At 48.9% G+C, this 18,672-nt stretch overlaps 1 protein-coding gene across 3 annotated transcripts in view; it reads right to left on the bottom strand.

Annotated features, from left to right (window-relative positions):
• The window catches only part of LOC137663841 (store-operated calcium entry regulator STIMATE-like), a 37,719-nt gene extending 24,265 nt beyond the window's left edge, over positions 1-13,454 (bottom strand). For all 3 annotated transcript variants that reach the window (XM_068401435.1, XM_068401436.1, XM_068401437.1), the window contains exon 1: positions 13,332-13,454. In XM_068401435.1, the coding sequence (XP_068257536.1) occupies positions 13,332-13,440 (109 nt within the window). In that variant the 5' untranslated portion in view covers positions 13,441-13,454. The remainder of the gene's footprint in view (positions 1-13,331) is intronic.
• Positions 13,455-18,672: the final 5,218 nt, after the last annotated feature.

The raw sequence follows: 18,672 nt of genomic DNA, 5'->3' as shown, positions 1-18,672 counted from the left end.
CCTGGAAGATGCTTTTCCACTACAACAGATTTATTAATTAGAAGAAAAAAAAGCCTCAGAAGGGCATTCAGTGGCACTGTCTTGTTTTGTTGTTAAGGTTGCTAACAGCTACATCTAGAGCTAGAGGCATCATCATTACAGCTGCTGCCCCAAGCACGCTGCCTCCAAACCTCAGGCAGACACGGAGGGTGCAGATCCCCAGCCTTGCCTTGGCTGCTGGAACCTCTCTCCTCCTCACTGGTGCTAATGAGCTCAAGATGGGAGAACAGATCAAATCTGCTACAGTCAGTTCCCAAACACGCTGCCAGCTTAAACAGGATTCAGAGTTAAAAATAATGAGCTGTGACATTTTTTTGAGGGAAGTGGAAAAATATAGTAATTCAGTGCATCCTCTCTAACCCCTGACAGTCTGGCTGGGGACACGAGCAGAGCAGCTGCTTGGTGGTGCCATCTAGTGAAACCAGGAGCCTGGAAGCAGCAGGACACACCAGTATGAATCAATGTGCGATGTACAACCCTGTTGGAGAAACCACCCCAAGAGTACATATTGTAAGCATTAATCACCAGATCCTTCTGTACACCCCAGCTGCACCTGATACCTGGCAGGTCACTGCCATGAGTACTGAAGAGTGCGCAGACTGCAGAAGCCCAAACAGACCATCAGTTAATCTATTTTATCACCACTAAGTCTTCACCCTAGGAGCCCTGGAGCCTACTCTGCTCCTTTAAAAGGCAACCAAAAGCCAGAACAGACACACAGCATCACACTTGTCACAGCTATTCTTCCTTTATTTCCCCCCTCCATGTAACCAGCCACTGCCTTCAAATTTACAACCAAATGAACTTTTTTCACTGCTGACAGTTCTTGGCACATCAGGATGCTTCCCAGGGCAACCTGGGGATATGAAGACAGGGACCCAGAGTGCCATAGATGAAAGCAGGGACATCAGAGCCACATGCTTCTGTCTGCTCTCCAGTGGGGTAAGGAGATGCACTTTTATAGACATGAGTTTCCTTGCTGGCTGTGGGAGGAACAGGGCACAGGCAACACCTCTGGTTCATTTTAGATCACTAACACTCCTGATAAGGCCAGCACAATTTTAAACACAACCTGGTACCCAGCTCTTTTTCCAGATTTACACTCCATACACAGCTTGGTACCCAGCTCTCTTTCCAGATTTACACTCCATCCGCTGGTTAGTCTTTCAGCTAATGAAACTGCAGAGAAGCCAACAGCTTCTGTCCAAGTAAAAACTGCCCTTTTAGAGCCAGGAACTGATCTAATCCAGGCACACCACAGTAGCTGGTCCCATGGCCATCCCATAAAATACCCACAGGGAATCTGAGTGACTCAGGTGATAACCTGAAACAAGACTTTTTTCTCCTCTGCTCAGTGAGGAAATACACAGCCTTGACAGCACAACTCATACAGGCTCCACGTACCAGAAGGCAAACCCACCTCCAAAAGCAGAGTCAGCAGCAGGCTCAGTAAGGGCTGGGAAGAAGCACCAAAACATTAGCTGGATACAGCTCTTTGCTGTTCTGCATCTAGACAGTAGTTAACTGATCTGTTCAGTGCAGCTGCCCTTGAGCACGCAGCCTGCCAGCAGAGCCCTACCACCTGCCCCAAGGGACAGCCTGGGCTCCTTCCCCTGGGAAATGCCTTCCTGGTCCAGCCTGGAAGGATGCAGGGACTTCCCTGCCAGGTGCCTCGACATGTCAGAAGTACAACTTCCTACTTCTTTTACTGGCAAGGTGACAGGGCAATGTATGAAAAGATGATTCCCCCTAACTTGAGGACTTCAGTCAGGCACAGGGTTCTCGGGGCCACTCTCAAATCCACAAAAAACCAGCACTCCAGTGACCTGACCCACTATTGCCATTAACAAGTAATGAAGCAGCACTCATGTCAAGTTACACCAGACATTGCTGCAGCAGTTTGTCCTGTCCCTGCCCAGAAAAAACATCTGGTATCCCTTATCCAGCTGAATCCCACCACAAGATATCCCAGCAGCAATGACTTCCATCAGCACAAACAAGGTCTATCATCACCGATGCCCTTCAAAGGGCTATTTGCATTTCACCCACCCACAAGGAAGAGATCCACAGACCAACCAAGCAGTCTGCATGGCCAGAAGTATTTAAATCGAACCCAATAAGCTTGGTCAGCACATGGGGGAAAGAGCATGATGCTGCAGAGAAGCTGTTGGAGGGGTCTGCAGGCCACCAAGCCAGCCAGCTGACCACTAGCCCAACCACAAGAGCACCAGGGATGATTTTCATTATTCTCTTAACGAGAAGTGACATGTTGTGTATCCACAGCCACTCAGGCTAGAAATACAGTAATTCAGTGTGGTAAGATGACAAGTAAGAGGTACGAAGTTAATGGTGTGGCACCCTGTTGAACACAGCTTGTCATGCCTCATTAGATTTAAGAGAGTTATCCAAGACTCTGTAATTATCAGAGACAGTAAAACTGTTGTCTTAAAGACAAAAGTTAGTATTATAGAGAAATAATTAACTGCTTAATAGGGCATTTACTGCAGAGAGCTGCAGCAGGGCTGTCTCCAAATTAAACCAGAAATCCAGCCAAGACTACCAGACCTTAAACAGGCAGCAGAGTTGTTTGGCAGCTGTGACCCAGAGGTTAGGGGTGATGCTAAATCCACATAAAAGTAGTACCAGGTCTTTGAAAACTCAAGGAGCTGATGAAATCCTTTGAAGCAGCACTGCTTCTTTTCTGTTTTGGGAGCACAGGAGGGCTCTGGAGCAATGGGCTGAGCAGCAATTCCAAAGTGTCCCTCTCCTCTTCCAAGCCCTGCAGAGAGCCAAGCCATGGTGTGCACAGCCACAGGCTCAGCTGGCTGGGGTTGGAGAAAGTTTGAAGCCTCCTTTGCTCTTCTCAAAACATGTCTCCACCCACTGGGGTCAACTCAGTTTTCTACGAGCTGCAGGCATGGGTTTGCTACCATGGCTCAGACAGATCAGTCCCCCCTGAAGATTTCTTTTAAGAAAAGTTGTGCTTGCTTATGCACGCATCAAGCAAACAAGAAGTATGTGATATTTAAGTTCTAGCACCTATAACCAATTAAAAGTGTAGTTTAGTGCACACAGAGCTGCACAAGATGGGAAAGAACCCCTGTCCAACTAGATTAAATGTGAGACTAGCATGTACTGGGTCTACACCAGAAGACAACAGGGATTTGTCTTCCCAACAGTGCTACCAGCCCCAGCACTGGTTATTTTAACTCTGCTTCCCTTCTCAGCTTTGTCCATTTGTAAAGCGAGCTGGCTTTTGCAAGGAAGCAATGTTACTGCACACCTCTATAGCCAAGTGATCTTCCCAAACTGCCAGATACCCACAAACCTAGGTAGGGCAGCAGTCTGGACCACACCACAGGCCAGGAAAGCCCAGGTCCTCCAGCTTTCCAGAGTGCATTTGCTCTCCACATGCCCACATGCTAGTCACTGCTTTTTAAGTCTTTGCAAGCACATCATAAGGGCTCCCGATCTCACTTTGTGCCTCTTCACATCATCACTAAATGGGAAAATAGTCCTAGTAACATAGGAAGCAAGTAAAATTCACATGAACCTTTAGATTCTACCCCCCCAGTCTTTCTAAGGAGAAGAAAACATCAGTGGAAGTACAGGCAAGCTTTCAGACAAATCTTTGGAGTCTAAGAGCAGTAATGAACCTCAAAGCTGAATGCAGGCTGGGAACAACTGCTCCAGGGTTAACTTCAAGTGGGGAAGCTTGAGAAATCAGCCTCAACTCACATTTCCACCCGTGGTGTGAAGTCTGGATGTTTGTAGCATGTTTAAGGCAGGTCCTAGCTAGCATCAATGGCCTGAGTTGCCCCTCTTATCACAGAGCAGAGCTATTTCTGTTCTGAAGATCAGCAAATTTGGGAGTCGCGTCAAGTCAACCACCTCTCTGACAGCACAAAACCACCCAGCAGCGCGTGCTGCTGCGACAGAGACACTACAGGTCAATAGGAGATGCTGTGTGGAATAAAGCTGAACACACCATGTTCGTGGCTGAGGGTCCTTGTAACAGAGCAGGATGCTACAGCAAGCACCATGAAGAAACAAGCTGCTAAACAGAGGAAGATGGAGACTGCTTGTCCAGATTCTTCCTGCAGGACCCAACCCTGCACTGAACCTATTTCAATCTGATCCTGAATTATTCCATTTAAATTTCAATTAACACTGGGTGGATGTCAACAGTAAAATAGTTCACACTGTAGAAATGAAGTCTTTCTGAAGGAAATGCAAAGACAGTCCTCGAAAACAAAAGGAAGCATCATGAAGTCCCAAGCTGAAGCGTACAGGCTGCTCCAAGATGCACAGCCCTGCTGCAGCACGGACGTGAAGTGCTGCGTGACCATTTAGACTTGCCACGTGGTCCAGAGCATCTCAGGAAAAGGCTGGGCAGATGGGATGATGCTCCCAGAAAAGTCATGTCTATCCCATTCAACAGGAGCAAAGCACCACTGAGATGACAGCTTGCCTTGAGTTGGTGTCCTCATAAGTTACCTCTCTCCCCCTACTTGGCTCCAGTTACTGCAGACAAAAAACTGTTAAGTTAAACAAAAGGGAAGGAAGATGAGTGACAATTTGAGAGACATACCCTGCCCATGGCTGAGATAGGGCAGGGCAGGAAACAAAATACTCCCAGGCCCTTCCTCTTCGGTCAAGGACAATAAAGATTATATACACTTGAAACTCCCTGAGGGTCACCAGGCTGGGTGGAAGTTGGACATCTGAATAAGAACCTGTGAAGTGTAAAATAAATAAAATATTTCCTATAGATCTGTAAATAGTCAGAAAACTAGAAGATAAAAGCTCAGTGACAGCTGTCCTCACATTTTTTTTTCTCCAGAGTAATAAGCAGCAGACGTTTATTACAGTGTGTTCTTGATGAAGCAGAAAGGGGACAGCTTTGCCTGCTCTGGACTCACATAGTTCCCTGACCCTGAAGTTACCCGAGTCTGCTGCAATGCTGTCCCACAGTCTACTTTTGCTTTTAAACAAATTCTCTGATTATTATAACCAATTAAGACAAGGACAGCAGCAGCCACCCAATTCCCTCGTGCTATTCCTCATTCCATTCATGGTGGAGCACTCCTGTGTGTAACATCCTCCTTGCATCCCCCATTGACCCCACACTGCATTCAGGCAGCTCTGCTGCAGATGTGTGCATCAGCACAGGTGCCTTTTACCCCTCTTGGAAAGAAAACCCCTAACTCAGGCAGAATTAGCTGCAGTAGCAACTAGCTGCTGACTAGCAAAACAGACCACAAAGTCAGGTTTCTACAGAATTAAAGGGTGAAAACTTATTTGTCTAGGAGAAGCTTAGGTATGCTTGGCTGAGGGTCAGACTATCTCCTTGATAAATCTCACTGCAATCAGCCACAGGATTCAAAAGTTGAGGTTTGGAAGACAGACATCGACTCAACAAAGTTTTTAGGACTTGATTTACTGAAGACACAAGCCTGACCCCACTGAACTCAGTGACAGGCCCCAGAGGATGAATACTGAAAGTGAACCTGATATTAGAAGAACTCAGAGAAAGTGCTGCAGCATTAACACACTTAAACTGTGAATGGCCCCCCAAAAAGAAAGGCTGCAATGGCCAGAACTGGTTACGTTGTCACCTGCTTTTAAGAGAGGGGCTAGCTAGATTGCCTACTGTAAAGCCCATCTCTGCGGCAACACTGCACTAGCCAAGAGCGTCAGGACAACAAAGCTGGTGAAGGGTCTGGAGAACAAGTCTTATGAGGAGCAGCTGAGGGAACTGGGGCTGTTTAGCCTGGAGAAAAGGAGGCTGAGGGGAGACCTTATTGCTCTCTACAACTACCTGAAAGGAGGGTGTAGTGAGCTGGGGGTCAGTCTCTTCTCCCAGGTAACAAGCGATAGGGCAAGAGGAAACTGCCTCAAGTTGTGCCAGGGGAGGTTTAGATTAGAGATCAGGAACAATTTCTTCACTGAAAGGGTTGTCAAGCATTGGAACAGGCTGCCCAGGGCAGTGGTGGAGTCACCATCCCTGGAGGGCTTTAAAAGACAAGTAGATGTAGCGCTTAGGGACATGGTTTAGTGGTGGGCTTGGCAGTGCTGGGTTAACGGCTGGACTCAATCTTACAGGTCCTTTCCAACCAAAACGATTCTGTGACTTTATTTCTGGCCTTTGTAGAAGAGGACTTGGAACTACTGTACCAGGGAGGAAGCAGAGGCTCTTCCCCTGCCCAACCTACATGTTATTTATAGGCAGTATAGTCTCCAATAACACATTTCAACCTGTTTTGAAGGACACACCCTTTCCCAGGCTTTTTCCAAGCCCCAGGCAGGAAAGAAGCCAACATGCAGGATACAGAGGCCAAAACCCTGGGGTCTGCACTATTCTTAGCCTGAGCAATGCAGCTACTCAGACAGCTCGACCCGAGACACAATGGGAGGAAGCAGCAGCCACCATTTGCAGAGAGCAGCCAACGTGCGAGATGAAGCGTGTGCCTGAGCTGGAAAAAGGCTCAAAACATAAACCCTCCATCAGTTCAGGGAGCAGCAAAAGTCCTACCAGTGGTTTAAGGAGACAGATTGCTACTGACTTACATCTAGTGCAGACTAGAGGATGTATTTAGTCATTCCCTCCCAAATACCCTCGTACTAACGCTTCAAGAACGTAAGCACCTGTAGCAAAACTGGCAGAAGGGATTTGTTAAGGAAGGAAGAGGAACAGCATACGTTCTAGGTTATCTCTGGGTCTGCAAGACATGAAGCAGCAGGGAAGTATATAGATTGAACTAGCTCCTACTGAAGATATCCAGCTATTGCTGGGCTACTCTACAGCAACTTTTGGATAAGAAGAGTTTATTCTGGGATAGAGTGCTCCGACGTGCAAGAGGAGCATGCATGGACAGCAGGCACTCAGGAAGCTGCTTCTGGAGCAATGGTCCTATGCAAAGTCCTGCACAGTGCTGCACACTGGAGCTCCCAGGCTGATGCAGGTGGACCACAAAATAAATAAATAGTTCTGCTTTTTCCTGAACAAAAAAGAGACTTGGCCATCTTTCCTCCTTGAGGTCTCACCTAACAGCTGCTCCTCTTCCCTTTCTTGGGTAGTTCCTGATGATCAAGGTGTGATGATCATCAAGGAATGATGACCAAGGCACATCTATTCCTATTCCCTATACAAATCCAGAGTTATCTGCAGGTCCAGTGCTGGGGAAGCTCTGGAGCAGCACCACCTCCCCATCATCCACCCTGCAGACACATGCCAAGAGCCTCAGCTGGAGCATTCACCCATCTGGGAACTCCAACTGCCCAAATGAAGGCCACACAGTATTTCGCTATGGTTCTCAGTTTTAAGCTCTACCTTGTACGTCTTGTTTCTACGTGGATTTTTACAGCTGTCATCACAGCCAAGTGCCAGGTGATCATAAACCATAGCTTCGAGATAACAAGCATTAACCATGCTTCGCACATCGAGAACACAGCACATTATTTAATGACACAGTAGATCTTACAGGAGACATGGACTGGGGCTGGGCTCTAGCTCAAACGCAGAGCATGTTCTTTAACTCTGTCACAAGGGAGGTAGCAGTGAATCTCTCCACATAAAGCATCACTACATTTCAGGTCAGTCCCTTGAAAAATGGGCTTTAAACAGGGAATGCTGTATCTTAGGACCATAAGATTTAAGATCATTAAGAGAACACCACCTGAAGAATGAAGTGATGCAACCGAGCTGGTAGTTATCATTCAAGTCTGTCTGCCATGCAGTTTTCTCACAAATGCTATTTAAAAAAAAAAAAAGAAAGCTGGAAGTTTAACAGACTCCTCCCAAAACTTTACTTGCTCCAACCCTTAATCAGAGAAGGCTAATTTCCCTGTAAAGTTTATTGTACACAGTTAAAAGTCACCTATAACATCAACTGTTGACCACATGTTGCAGAACCAATTCAGCAAGGTGCTTTGCAGCCCTTGGATCACAGATAACTTCTCGTGCAGTTCTAGTTTGCCAGCTCATTTCTCAGCTCACCCAACCCATTCGTTCCTTCAGAAACCAGGAACCTCACAATCTTCACTTAGCACGCAGCTTTCACTGCTCGGTTCAGCTCTTCAAAAGGTGACTTCCAAGAAGTCAGCGTAGTCAAGAGCTGAAATTCAAAAGCTTTGTAGAAAGCTGCGTTCAGCTTAATGAAGCACATCAAGTATTGCACAGACCTTCCACCTTACAAAGCAGAACATGTGTTTTTAAGCTCAGCCAGTTTTCAGATGTACTGGAGCAGAAGAAAAACGCCTTGAGAGTCCTGCCATATGTAGCTTTTTGCTTAACCCATAAACCTACACGTAAATTACCAGTGCAGTCCGCAAAGCCCTGTGCTTCGCGCCTCCAGAGACACAGTTAACCTTTGTGGTTTTGTTTTCCCCTAGAGGGAGAAGCACCTGCAGTGGTGAAGTTCCCATTTAAATATACATAATCAAAAATCAAACACAGTTATGCATTTGTGTTAGAGGAAGCAAAGTCAGCAGAGCCTGTCTGGGGCACAGCGAGCCTGTAGTGCTCTCATGTCCTGGGCAAATTTATTTCAAAACAGAATGGAAGTCTGGACAGATCAAGTGCTCTACTATTTATTTCTTCTCTTTCAACCCACACTTCCACCCACTCTTATGAGAGACTTTCAGTGTAAAAGTTAAAACACAAGACAGAAAGCATTGAGGATTATTTTGAGGCACAGAAACAGTGCAGCAACTCAAACTGTGTATAGCAACAAGCCTGAACTTAGCACTAGGGCAGGATCATAGAATGGTTCAGGTTGCAAGGGACCTTTAAAGACCATATAGTCCAAACCCCCTGCTATAAGCAGGGACATCTTCAACTACAGAATCACAGAATCAATCAGATTGGAGGAGACCTCTGGGATCACTGAGTCCAACCATTGCCCTGACACCACCATGGCAACTAGACCAGGGCACTAAGTGCCATGTCCAGTCTTTTCTTAAACCCCTCCAGAGATGGTGACTCCACCACCTCCCTGGGCAGCCCCTTCCAATGGCTAATGACCCTTTCTGAGAAGAAATGCTTCCTAATGTCCAACCTGAACCTCCCCTGGCGAAGCTTGAGGCTATGTCATCTTGTCCTATCGCTAGTTGCCTGGGAGAAGAGGCCGACTCCCACTTCACTACAACCTCCCTTCAGCTTGCTCAGAGCCCCGTCCAACCTGACCTTGAATGTTTTCAGGGATGGGGCATCTACCACCTATTTAAGCAACCTGTTTCAGTGTTTCACCATCCTCATCGTAAAAAATTTCTTCCTTCTATCTAGTCTGAATCTACCCTCCTTTAGTTTAAAACCATTACCCCTTGTCCTATTGCTACAGGCCCTACTAAAAAGCCACAAAAGGTTGCTTAAGTTTGATTTATCTCATGGAGACGAGCACCATGGCTTCCATCAATCTGTCTCAAATTTCAGATGCTTCCATACACTAGGATACTGTTTCCCCCTTTTCACTAACCTATTGACCACTATCCTGGAGAAGAACGCACTGGAAGGTCAGATGGTAAGTCCACAGGGACCATGGAAACACCTGCAATGGGGTAATACTTCTATTCCTTACCAGGGATTTTCCACCACAGTCAAGAGCCACCACTTTTACAGTTCGTCTGGCAAACTCCTGTTCTGTGGCCCTGCCTTGGGACAAGCTACTTGGACCAGAGTATAAAATATCACCCTACTTGCTAACAGCACACCTCCATCACCAGGCCCTGCATGGTGGGTCAGCACCAGGGTCCCTACTGCAAGCAGCTCTACCACCTTAGGCTAAACTAAAGGCAAGATGTGCTGGAGGAATGCATCCAGCAGTGATGTGTAAGAGGAGATAAAGGGACACTGCTGTTGTATCAGGCAGGATCAAGATATTTTCAAAAGTTGAGCTGAAAACCAGGTTTCACTGTGTGAAGAGGACTACGGAGCTCAGTCCAATGCAGCTCGCCCTGCCTGGCACTACGAAATCTCTCCAAGAGCTAAGTCTATTTTGACACCTGCAGCACAAGTGCTACTAAACTTCATTCAGGAGCTCAGAGGGCTGCCAAGACACTTTCAGGAAGAGAAGAATTTGGAAGAGAAGTAAATGTTCTTAGATGTCCTCCACACTGCTTGTGGTGGGGTAGAAAACAAGTATACCAGCTCCAAGGAAAGCTTTTTCCATTCACAGTGGAAAAAAAGATCCTTTAACTCCCCAAAATCTGTTTCTCTTTCACTTCAATTAATCCTCAAAAGTGGCTATGGTGAAAATTCCTACACAAGATCTCCCTTCATTTCAAAGGGTTTTGCTGTCCAGGCTGCAGATCCGGACAACTTCTGCTAGTCTACAACCACTTCCTCCAAAAAAAAAAAAAAGATTTAAACAAATAGCAGCAACTGCAGGGATTCAACCCTCATCACACCCAGCATCTCTAGCTGACATAAACTGCAACATGCTTTCTCCACTCAGCTGAGTGATGATGAAGGCAGAGCTACTTCAGATGGAATTGCACAATTATCCACATGCCTCCATGTCATGGCCTCCCTAAGGGCAAGTTCTTGCACAGGGAACTGGATTGCCACACGCATGCAGCTGCTCAGCTTTAATGCCTCTTCTTTCAAGTGTTTGTGTCTTAGCTCTTGTAGAAAGTGCCCTTACAGCCAAACTGCCTCCAAAGCCACCACAGGCAGGTGGGAAGGATAACAACTCATTCTCATTTGATTAGCAAATGGGGCAAAGCTGCAACCAGAGCAAGCCCTGGACCATATTGGAATGAAGCTTGACTACAACCTTAAAGACCATCTTGGTGGAAAAGCAAGAGAGTGTTTGTAGGCTCAAATGAACTCTGTCATCACTATTGCTCATGGTAGTTAGCCAGACTAATATAACCACACTAAACAGCTTTCCTGATGCCCTACCAAGGCTGGGCATCATTAACTTCTGAGTCCTGTTTTCACCACATGAAGGACCCATTTCATGTACCCCACAGCAATGGGGAGCAACCACCCCACTCATCCCATTCAGACAACCATGCAAGACTGACTGCCTCCTCCATTGAGTCCTCCTACCAGGTTGGCAGTAGAGAATCTCTCCACAGCCCCAAGAGACACAAATTCAAGGACACAAACTCTTCTGATAACGACATATAAACTTATCCTTCCTGCAATGGGCCATACTTGGGACCCACATTATGGATTTATATTCTGTGAGCACATCCGATGCACACACACCTGCAAAACCTTGCAGAACACCACATTGCTGTTAATCTGAGTTCCTCTAGATGCTTTCAAGTGCTATGAACACTATCTGCACAATTTGGAAATCTGCAAATTCAGGTTCTCCTGTAGCTAAGCTGAACTGGTACTTTAAAGTAGGAGGAATGCAAAAGGCATTGGCTTGGGTTCAGTCAGGAATTAAATTCCACTCACTGACCTGCAACATCCCATTAAAGCAGAAATCACAGACATACAAACAACTGAAATACACACCCAGGCATGTCACAGTACCAAAGGAAGAAGTATCAAAGAAGGGCTGATGCTGACTCCAGTGACAGCAGTGTCCCAAGATCTAGATGAGGTAGTCATCCAGCTGGGACTGCCCAACTTGATGCTGGGCTGCATGGAGTGAAGATGCAATCAAGGTTCCCAGGAACCTTTTTGACCAGCACCAGCTGGTCAAAATATGATGATGATATCATCACCAGCTCAAGAGGCTCCCATACCTCCCAGCTCCTAGAGCCTTCTCCTCCCCAGGAGGCTGCCAACTGAACTGACCACACAAATAGCCCAAAAGCTGCTTCAAAGCAAGTTATTGGCCAGAGTAAAGTTGCTGGTAAGCCCACTACAACCTTAGCAAGTTAGGAGTCCACATACAAACAGCCCCAGCAGCAGATCTCAGAAAGCCTCCAGCTGGGAGTGTGTGAATGGGGCACAGATAAGAAACAGCTGGGGTGAATTAGGGACCACCAGCCCAGCTGCAGGCAGAGGAGGTGCTGCGGTTGAGATCCCCAGACTGTAAACACATCTGCTTTTGGGGTCCCAGCCAGCAGTTTCCTCCGCAGCTTTAGTCATCGATCGGATTCACAATGAAACCACATAGCATCAGCTTTCGGTTTCTTCTCATTAACCAAGAGGTTGTTAATGTTCAAGGAAATATTAGCCCTTGCACCAGGACAACACTTAGCCCACGGTTGATGATTTGCTAGCAGGCGCTGTGTAGCTTTCATCTACAGGAATATTTTGAAACAATTAACTGATGCCCTTGATTTTATGGGAAATCCCATGGAGTTTACGGGACAATTAACCCGTACATGCACATCACTAAGGGGAACAGAAACACCAAATTAATCTATTACTGTCAATATTTGGTGAAACACAAGCAGTGAAGTGTTGCAACTGGGCTACTCCAGCTGGAAAAAAAGCTATCGCTTATCGCAAGAAGAACTTCTTGCAGTTTTCCCTGGCAGCCCAGCATTAACCACAGCGCCAGAGCCTTTGAAAGCGGTTTCCAGAAGGCAGAGAGAGGCAAGCGAGCCTCAAAATCTGCAGCTGTTTAGCTAGAAAACTTGGAAGTTTTAGTTCACCTTCACCACAGGCTTTTAAACAAGCAAAACAGATCGAGTTCTGGCATGTTATTCGGCTTGCGTTAAACCACTTAACCCTAAAAAGCAACGCACACGTTGCTCTGAGTAAAATGCAGCTGCAGCACAAAGCAACAGTAACTTTTTTTGGGTCTTTCAGTATTACTGTCCCCACCTTTCCTCACTAGTCAGCTGCTTTCTCTCACCACCACCCGCCCCAGCAACCAGCAAAACCCATTCTCTCAGTAGTCTCCTTTCCCCGGCCTCTCCAAGCCTTAAAAGTTTAAGCACAGTTAAACAAAACAACGCAATTAAGGGCGCTATTACTCCAATCAAGCAGCGTTGTACCTGGCACCCACACGAGGTTTGTGAGCTGCTTCTTCCGTGTAAACCACCGCGTTACCCCGTTAGTTTTCACCCTTCATTAACATTTTTTAAGCGACTGGGTAACCGCTCCCGCAAGCGGAGCCCATGTCGACAGATTGTAGCTGCAAGTTCGTGGTGCAAATTAAGGCTCGAAACACGGAGTTTGCAGAACATCTGGCGCCCGAAGTGCCGGCTCCGCGCAGCCGGAGCCCCGCACCCCCGCGCTCCCCCCGCACCGCATCCCGCAGGTATGTAACGCAAAACGCGGTGCTCATAACCGGGCATCCCGAGCCCCCCGCGAAGGCACAGCCGGTTCCCCCCCAGGGGCAGGGGGCCGCCAGCCCGGCCCCCCCCGTACTCACACATGAGGGTGCTGAAGGCGCACAGGGCCAGCACCGCCTGCAGCAGCACGCCCGAGCGGCCCAGCAGCGCGCCGCTGCCGCAGCCGTGCGCGGGGCCCGCCGCGGCCATGGCGGGAGGAGCAGAGCGGTAAGGAACAGAGCGGAACGGTGCGGAACGGCCCCGCCGCGCACAAAAGCGGCGCCCAGCTGCCACCGCCCCCCGCCCGGCCCCCGCGGGGGCGGCCACACCCGGGGGCGGGGGCGGGCGGGGAGGGGGTGGGCCCGGCTGGGGTAGGGATGGGGGTGAGGATGAGGATAAGGGTGGAGATGGTGATGGAGGTGATGGGGATGATGGGGATGGGGGTGATAGGGATGGGGGTGATGGTGATGGGGATGGTGGTGGAGATGGGGGTGATAGGGATGGGAGTGATGGGGATGGGGGTGATGGAGATGGGGATGGGGGGGATGGGGATGATGGGATGGGGATGGGGATGAGGGTGGAGATGGGGATGAGGGGGATGGGGATAAGGATGGGGATGGAGATGGAGATGGGGATGGGGATGAGGGTGGGAATGGGAGTGGAGGTGGAGATAGGGATGGAGATGGTCATGGTGATGGAAGTGGAGATGGGAATGGGGATAGAGATGGAGATGGAGGTGGGGTTGGGGTTGGGGATGGGGATGATGATGGGGATGGTGATGGAGGTGGAGATGAGGATGGAGATGGAGATGGGGATGGGGATGAGGGTGGAGATGGGGATGAGAGTGGAGATGGGGATGGTGACGGAAGTGGAGATGAGGATGGAGATGGAGATGAGGATGGGGATGAGGGTGGGGATAGGGATGGAAATAGGGATGGAGATGGAGATGGGGATGGGGATGAGGGTGGGGATGGGATGGAAATAGGGATGGAGATGGGGATGGGGATGGGGATGGGGATGGGGTTGGGGATGGAGATGGAGGGTCCCGGTGGGAACTGGGTTGCTGGGTTGGGGAAGTCATGGTGAGGTTTGTGATGTTGGGTTGGAGGGCCCCCAGCGGGGATAAAGGTGCTGGGTTGCGGAGAGTGGGTGAGTTCCTGTCAGGGTTTGGGATGCGGGGCTGGGGGAGGCCCAAAGGTGTTTGAAGTGCCAGGATGGGGAGGTCCCCATGGGGTTTGGGGTGCTCTGGCTGCAGAGGTCCTGGCAAGGTTTGGGATGCTGGGCTGGGAGAGGCCTGGTGGTGTTTGGAGTGCCAGGGGGTCTCGGTGGTGTTTGGGGTACCGGGCTGGGAGAAATCCTAGTGAGGTTTGGGGTGCTGGGTTGGGGGAATCCCAGCGGGGCTTGGGGTGCCCTGATGGGGAGATCCTGGCAAGGTTTTCGATATTGGGCTCGGGATTCCCAGTGGGGTTTGGAGTGCAGGGCTGGGGAGAGTGGGTGGGGGTCCTAGCGGGGTTTGGGATGCTGGGCTGAGGGAGTCCCAGAGGTATTTCAGGTGCTGGGTTGAGGGAGTCCCAGAGGTATTTGAGGTGCTGGGCTGCGGGAGTCCCAGGAAAGATTGTGGTCCCGGACTGAGGTGTTCTGATGGGGATTGGGGTTCCAGGTTGGGGAGGTCCCAGTGTGGGGTGCTGGGCAGAGTTTGGGATGTGCCAGGTTGGGGAGGTCCCAGTGTCCCAGAGGGGTTTGGGGTGCTGACTTGCAGAGATCCTCGTGGGGTTTGGGTTGCCAGAGTGGGGTTCCAGGCTGGGGTGGGGGGGCCCAGCAGAGTTTGGGCTACCAGTCTGGAGATGGTCCTGGCAGAGTTTTAGGGTTGGGAGGAGTCCTAGTGGGATTTTTGGTACCAGTCTGGAGAGGGTAGGAAGGTTGCCAGAGCGACTGGGGGTACAGGGCTGGGGAAGATAGAGTGAGCCCCAGCAGGGCTTGTGAGAACTGGGAGGGAGGGGAAGGGAGGCATGAAATCACCCCAGCAGGTTTTGGGGGTGCTGATCTGGGGGTGGGCAGCAGGGTCAGGGGTTCAGGTGTGGGGTGAAGATATGGATTGTCCCAGCAAGGTTTTGGGCTTGCTGGGCTGGGAGAGGAGTGGGACAGTGCTAGTCAGGGATTTGGTAGTGCTGGGCTGGGAGATCATGGAGTCAGCCCTGGCGGGTTTGAGGGTGCCGGGCTGGGGGCTCCCAGGATGCTCAGGGCTGGAGCATTTGCCCTGGTTAGAGAGGCTGAGGGAGCTGGAGATGAGACAGCTTTGGGGACAGCCATAGGAGCCTCCTCATCCCTATGAGAAGGACATCAGGAATACAGAGCCAGGTGCTTCACAGTGGTGCACGGTGGGAGGACAAGGAGTAACGGGCATGAATTGAGGCAAGAGAGGAACTGGCTGGATGTAAGGAAAAACTTTTTCTCCAGGACAGTAGTGACACAGGCTGCACAGTGAGGCTGGACAGGCTCTGTCGTTGGAGGTTTCAAAACTGGATTAAACCCTGAGTATCCTGGTCTGATCTCAGAACTGACCCTGCTTTAAGTAGGACATTGGACCAGACACCTCCCCAGGTCCTTTCCAACCCAAATTATCCTATGCTTCTACTCCTGTAGTCCGTGGCAAGATGACTTGAGCCATTGCAGGGTCTGCTGATGGGGTCAGGGTCTCGACTGCAGCCTCAAACCTGTTTTTATTTGTTACTCTGTGTAATACTGGTCCCATCCCCCTCTACAGCCTCCTCCTCAGAGGGCAGGTTTCATTTTCTCTCTCTTTTCAGTATGCTCGAGGCTGTCTTTAGGGAACATGGAGGTCACGCGCCTGAGCTTTCCTCCCTGACTTTGAGAGGTAGGAGCTTGCATTCAGTTACAAAGCCAAAGAGGCTGCAAATCTCATCATATCATATGACTCTGAGCAACAAACCAGCGGTAAATGTTATTGAGACACTTAAAATCATGGGAGCTGGCCCGCTTCCCAGGTGGGTCCTGTTTACAACACAGGAGGGAATTGTGTTATACAAGGGCTTGGGAATCCCCTGTGCTGGTGAGGTCCTTACTGCCAGCCAGTTTTACCCTCCTCCAGCTGCCTGCCCTGAATTTCCCCAGCCCCTCAGCTGAGCCAACACCCCCCCGGTACCAACCTGCTGACTCTACGTCGCTAAAATAAACCCCCTGTCCCAAATTGTCCCTCCTTTTTTTTTCAAGGGTGAATTGAATTTTGGGTTGATTGATAGGTGTTCATTTAGCTCACCCACTTCAATCCTGAGTTCAGTCAGCAAGCTGAAAGTTTGATCCTGCTAACTCATTTTCAGCTGATGTTATACGTGTAATTGTTAGTTTCATAAAAAGGTTCATTCCCCTGGGTCAGTAAATCTGTGTTTTGCAATCAGTTGCCTTTATATTAAATTCTAAATCAAATATTAAAGTTGATACTCTCATATAAGCCAGTTCAACAGACTGCATGTAGAAGCATCTGTTAAGCAAATACATACCTTAACGCAGATTTACTCAGGCTATAACATTTTGCATTTTCTCAAATTTTCTAGGCTGCTAAAGAACCATTTGCAAGAATTGGTTGCTGGATGATAATTTTTCACCTGGGAATTGCCTCAGACTCTATTTGCCCAGGTACGGCACAGCAATCAGTGAGCACACTGAAAAAAAAAAAGACATTTAAACTAGATTGGTATTTCTTAAACAAAATTTCATTTTCTATGAATAACCTGCAATTATCTGTAAGAGATGGTACCTGTGATGTGTCAGTGGATTGCACGTGTATGCACAAGGGGAAAGTCTTCCTGAGTCTTCCTCCAAACCAGCTGTGCCTCCTCCTGTTCCTGCTAGCCCAGTTAATGGCGATGTCTCCCTGCTGCTGCATTCAGCAGTGCAAAACTGTCTGAGGCCTTATTTTCAAGTGCTGATACATTTACACGAGAGCACAGTACCTCACGTGTGTGAAAACAGGCGTATAAGAGGGCAATAAACAGAAACCCCCTTGATTTCACCCCTTGTTGCAGGAGAAGGCACGTATCCTTTAGCAGATGCTGCTGCTCAAAACTCCACCATGACACGACAGCTTTGCTTTATCAAAAAGCATGATTTGCACTTCAGAATGGTTGGGTTTTCTGAACCCATGCAAAAAGCCCTTAAGGCTCAGCTGTATCTGAGGTGGAGTGTGGGAGCTTTGGCTACTAAATTCTCCTATATTATTTTGGCACCTAAGATGCCCCACAGCTGTCTCCCTGTTTTTTTCCTCAGGGTTTTCCATCCCTCTGCAGATGCACAGGGAGGCACTGGATCCTGTTTATACCCGGCACCATTCCCAAAGTGTGCGTCCACCTGGTTGTGAACGGTACAAGCTACAGCGTGAGCTGCAACCATCAGGGCAGCTCAACCCCGATCGTGAGTCAGAGAAGAGCAGACTGAGGGGGGATCTTATCAATACTTTCAAATACCTTAAGGGTGGGCGTTAAGAGGATGGAGCCAGACTCTTCTCAGCGGTGCCCAGTGACAGGACAAGGGGCAACGGGCACAAGCTGGAAGATGGGAAGTTCCATCTCAATATGAGGAAAAACTTTCCTTTGAGGGTGCCAGAGCACTGGCACAGGCTGCCCAGGGAGGTTGTGGAGTCTCCTTCTCTGGAGATATTCAAAACCCACCTGGACACGACCCTGTGCAACGTGCTCTGGGTGACCCTGCTTTGGCAGGGGGTTGGACTAGATCATCTCCAGAGGTCCCTTCCAACCCCAACCAGTTTGGGATTCTGTGATTGTGTGATTCTGTGGTTCTGAGTTCCTTGAGGATAATATGCTTTTTCCCTTGTCCTTGTTTAAAAATGCATATCAGCTTTTTTTTTTTGTTACAAAAAAAGGGTGTCTTGGAGCACTGGGAATTGTCCAGCCCATTGCAATGGCTACTGACAACCATCTGCATGTCACCCCTTCCCATGCACAGCCAGCTGGGATGTCTGACATGCAACGCAGGTACCGGCTTACATGCAGAGCCTTTGGTGTGGCTGGGCTTTGATTTCAAATCAGACCTGGGGGGAGGACATGTTTTTCAAGTCTTCCTCACCACACAGGCACTTAGCTGTGAAAAGCTGCTGGCTTGGGAGCAGGTGGGATGCTCGGCACCAGGCCAGGGGCTCCAGCTTATTTGCATTTTCTGCTCTTTGCACCGAGCTGAGAAGGACAACAAGAGTGCAGCAAATGGCATTCCCCTCATTCCCCTCTGTCTCCAAAGTCTCACTGTTTGTTTTTTTTTAGGTCTATTACTTTTTTTGTAATCTTGCCATGGCCTGCGATGCTCTTATAGCAGTCCTGGTGCAATCACAGGACAAAAAAACCAGTCCCTGCTCTGTACAAGCTACTCTTGGGTGGGAACCATCTCACCTGGCTTTAGGTGTCCCATGTCTCT

The sequence above is a fragment of the Nyctibius grandis genome, chromosome 5 (assembly GCF_013368605.1).
Source record: "Nyctibius grandis isolate bNycGra1 chromosome 5, bNycGra1.pri, whole genome shotgun sequence".
Taxonomy (NCBI): domain Eukaryota; kingdom Metazoa; phylum Chordata; class Aves; order Nyctibiiformes; family Nyctibiidae; genus Nyctibius; species Nyctibius grandis.
The sequence above is the reverse complement of the archived record's forward strand: the minus strand, read 5'-3'. Positions and strand labels throughout refer to the sequence as shown.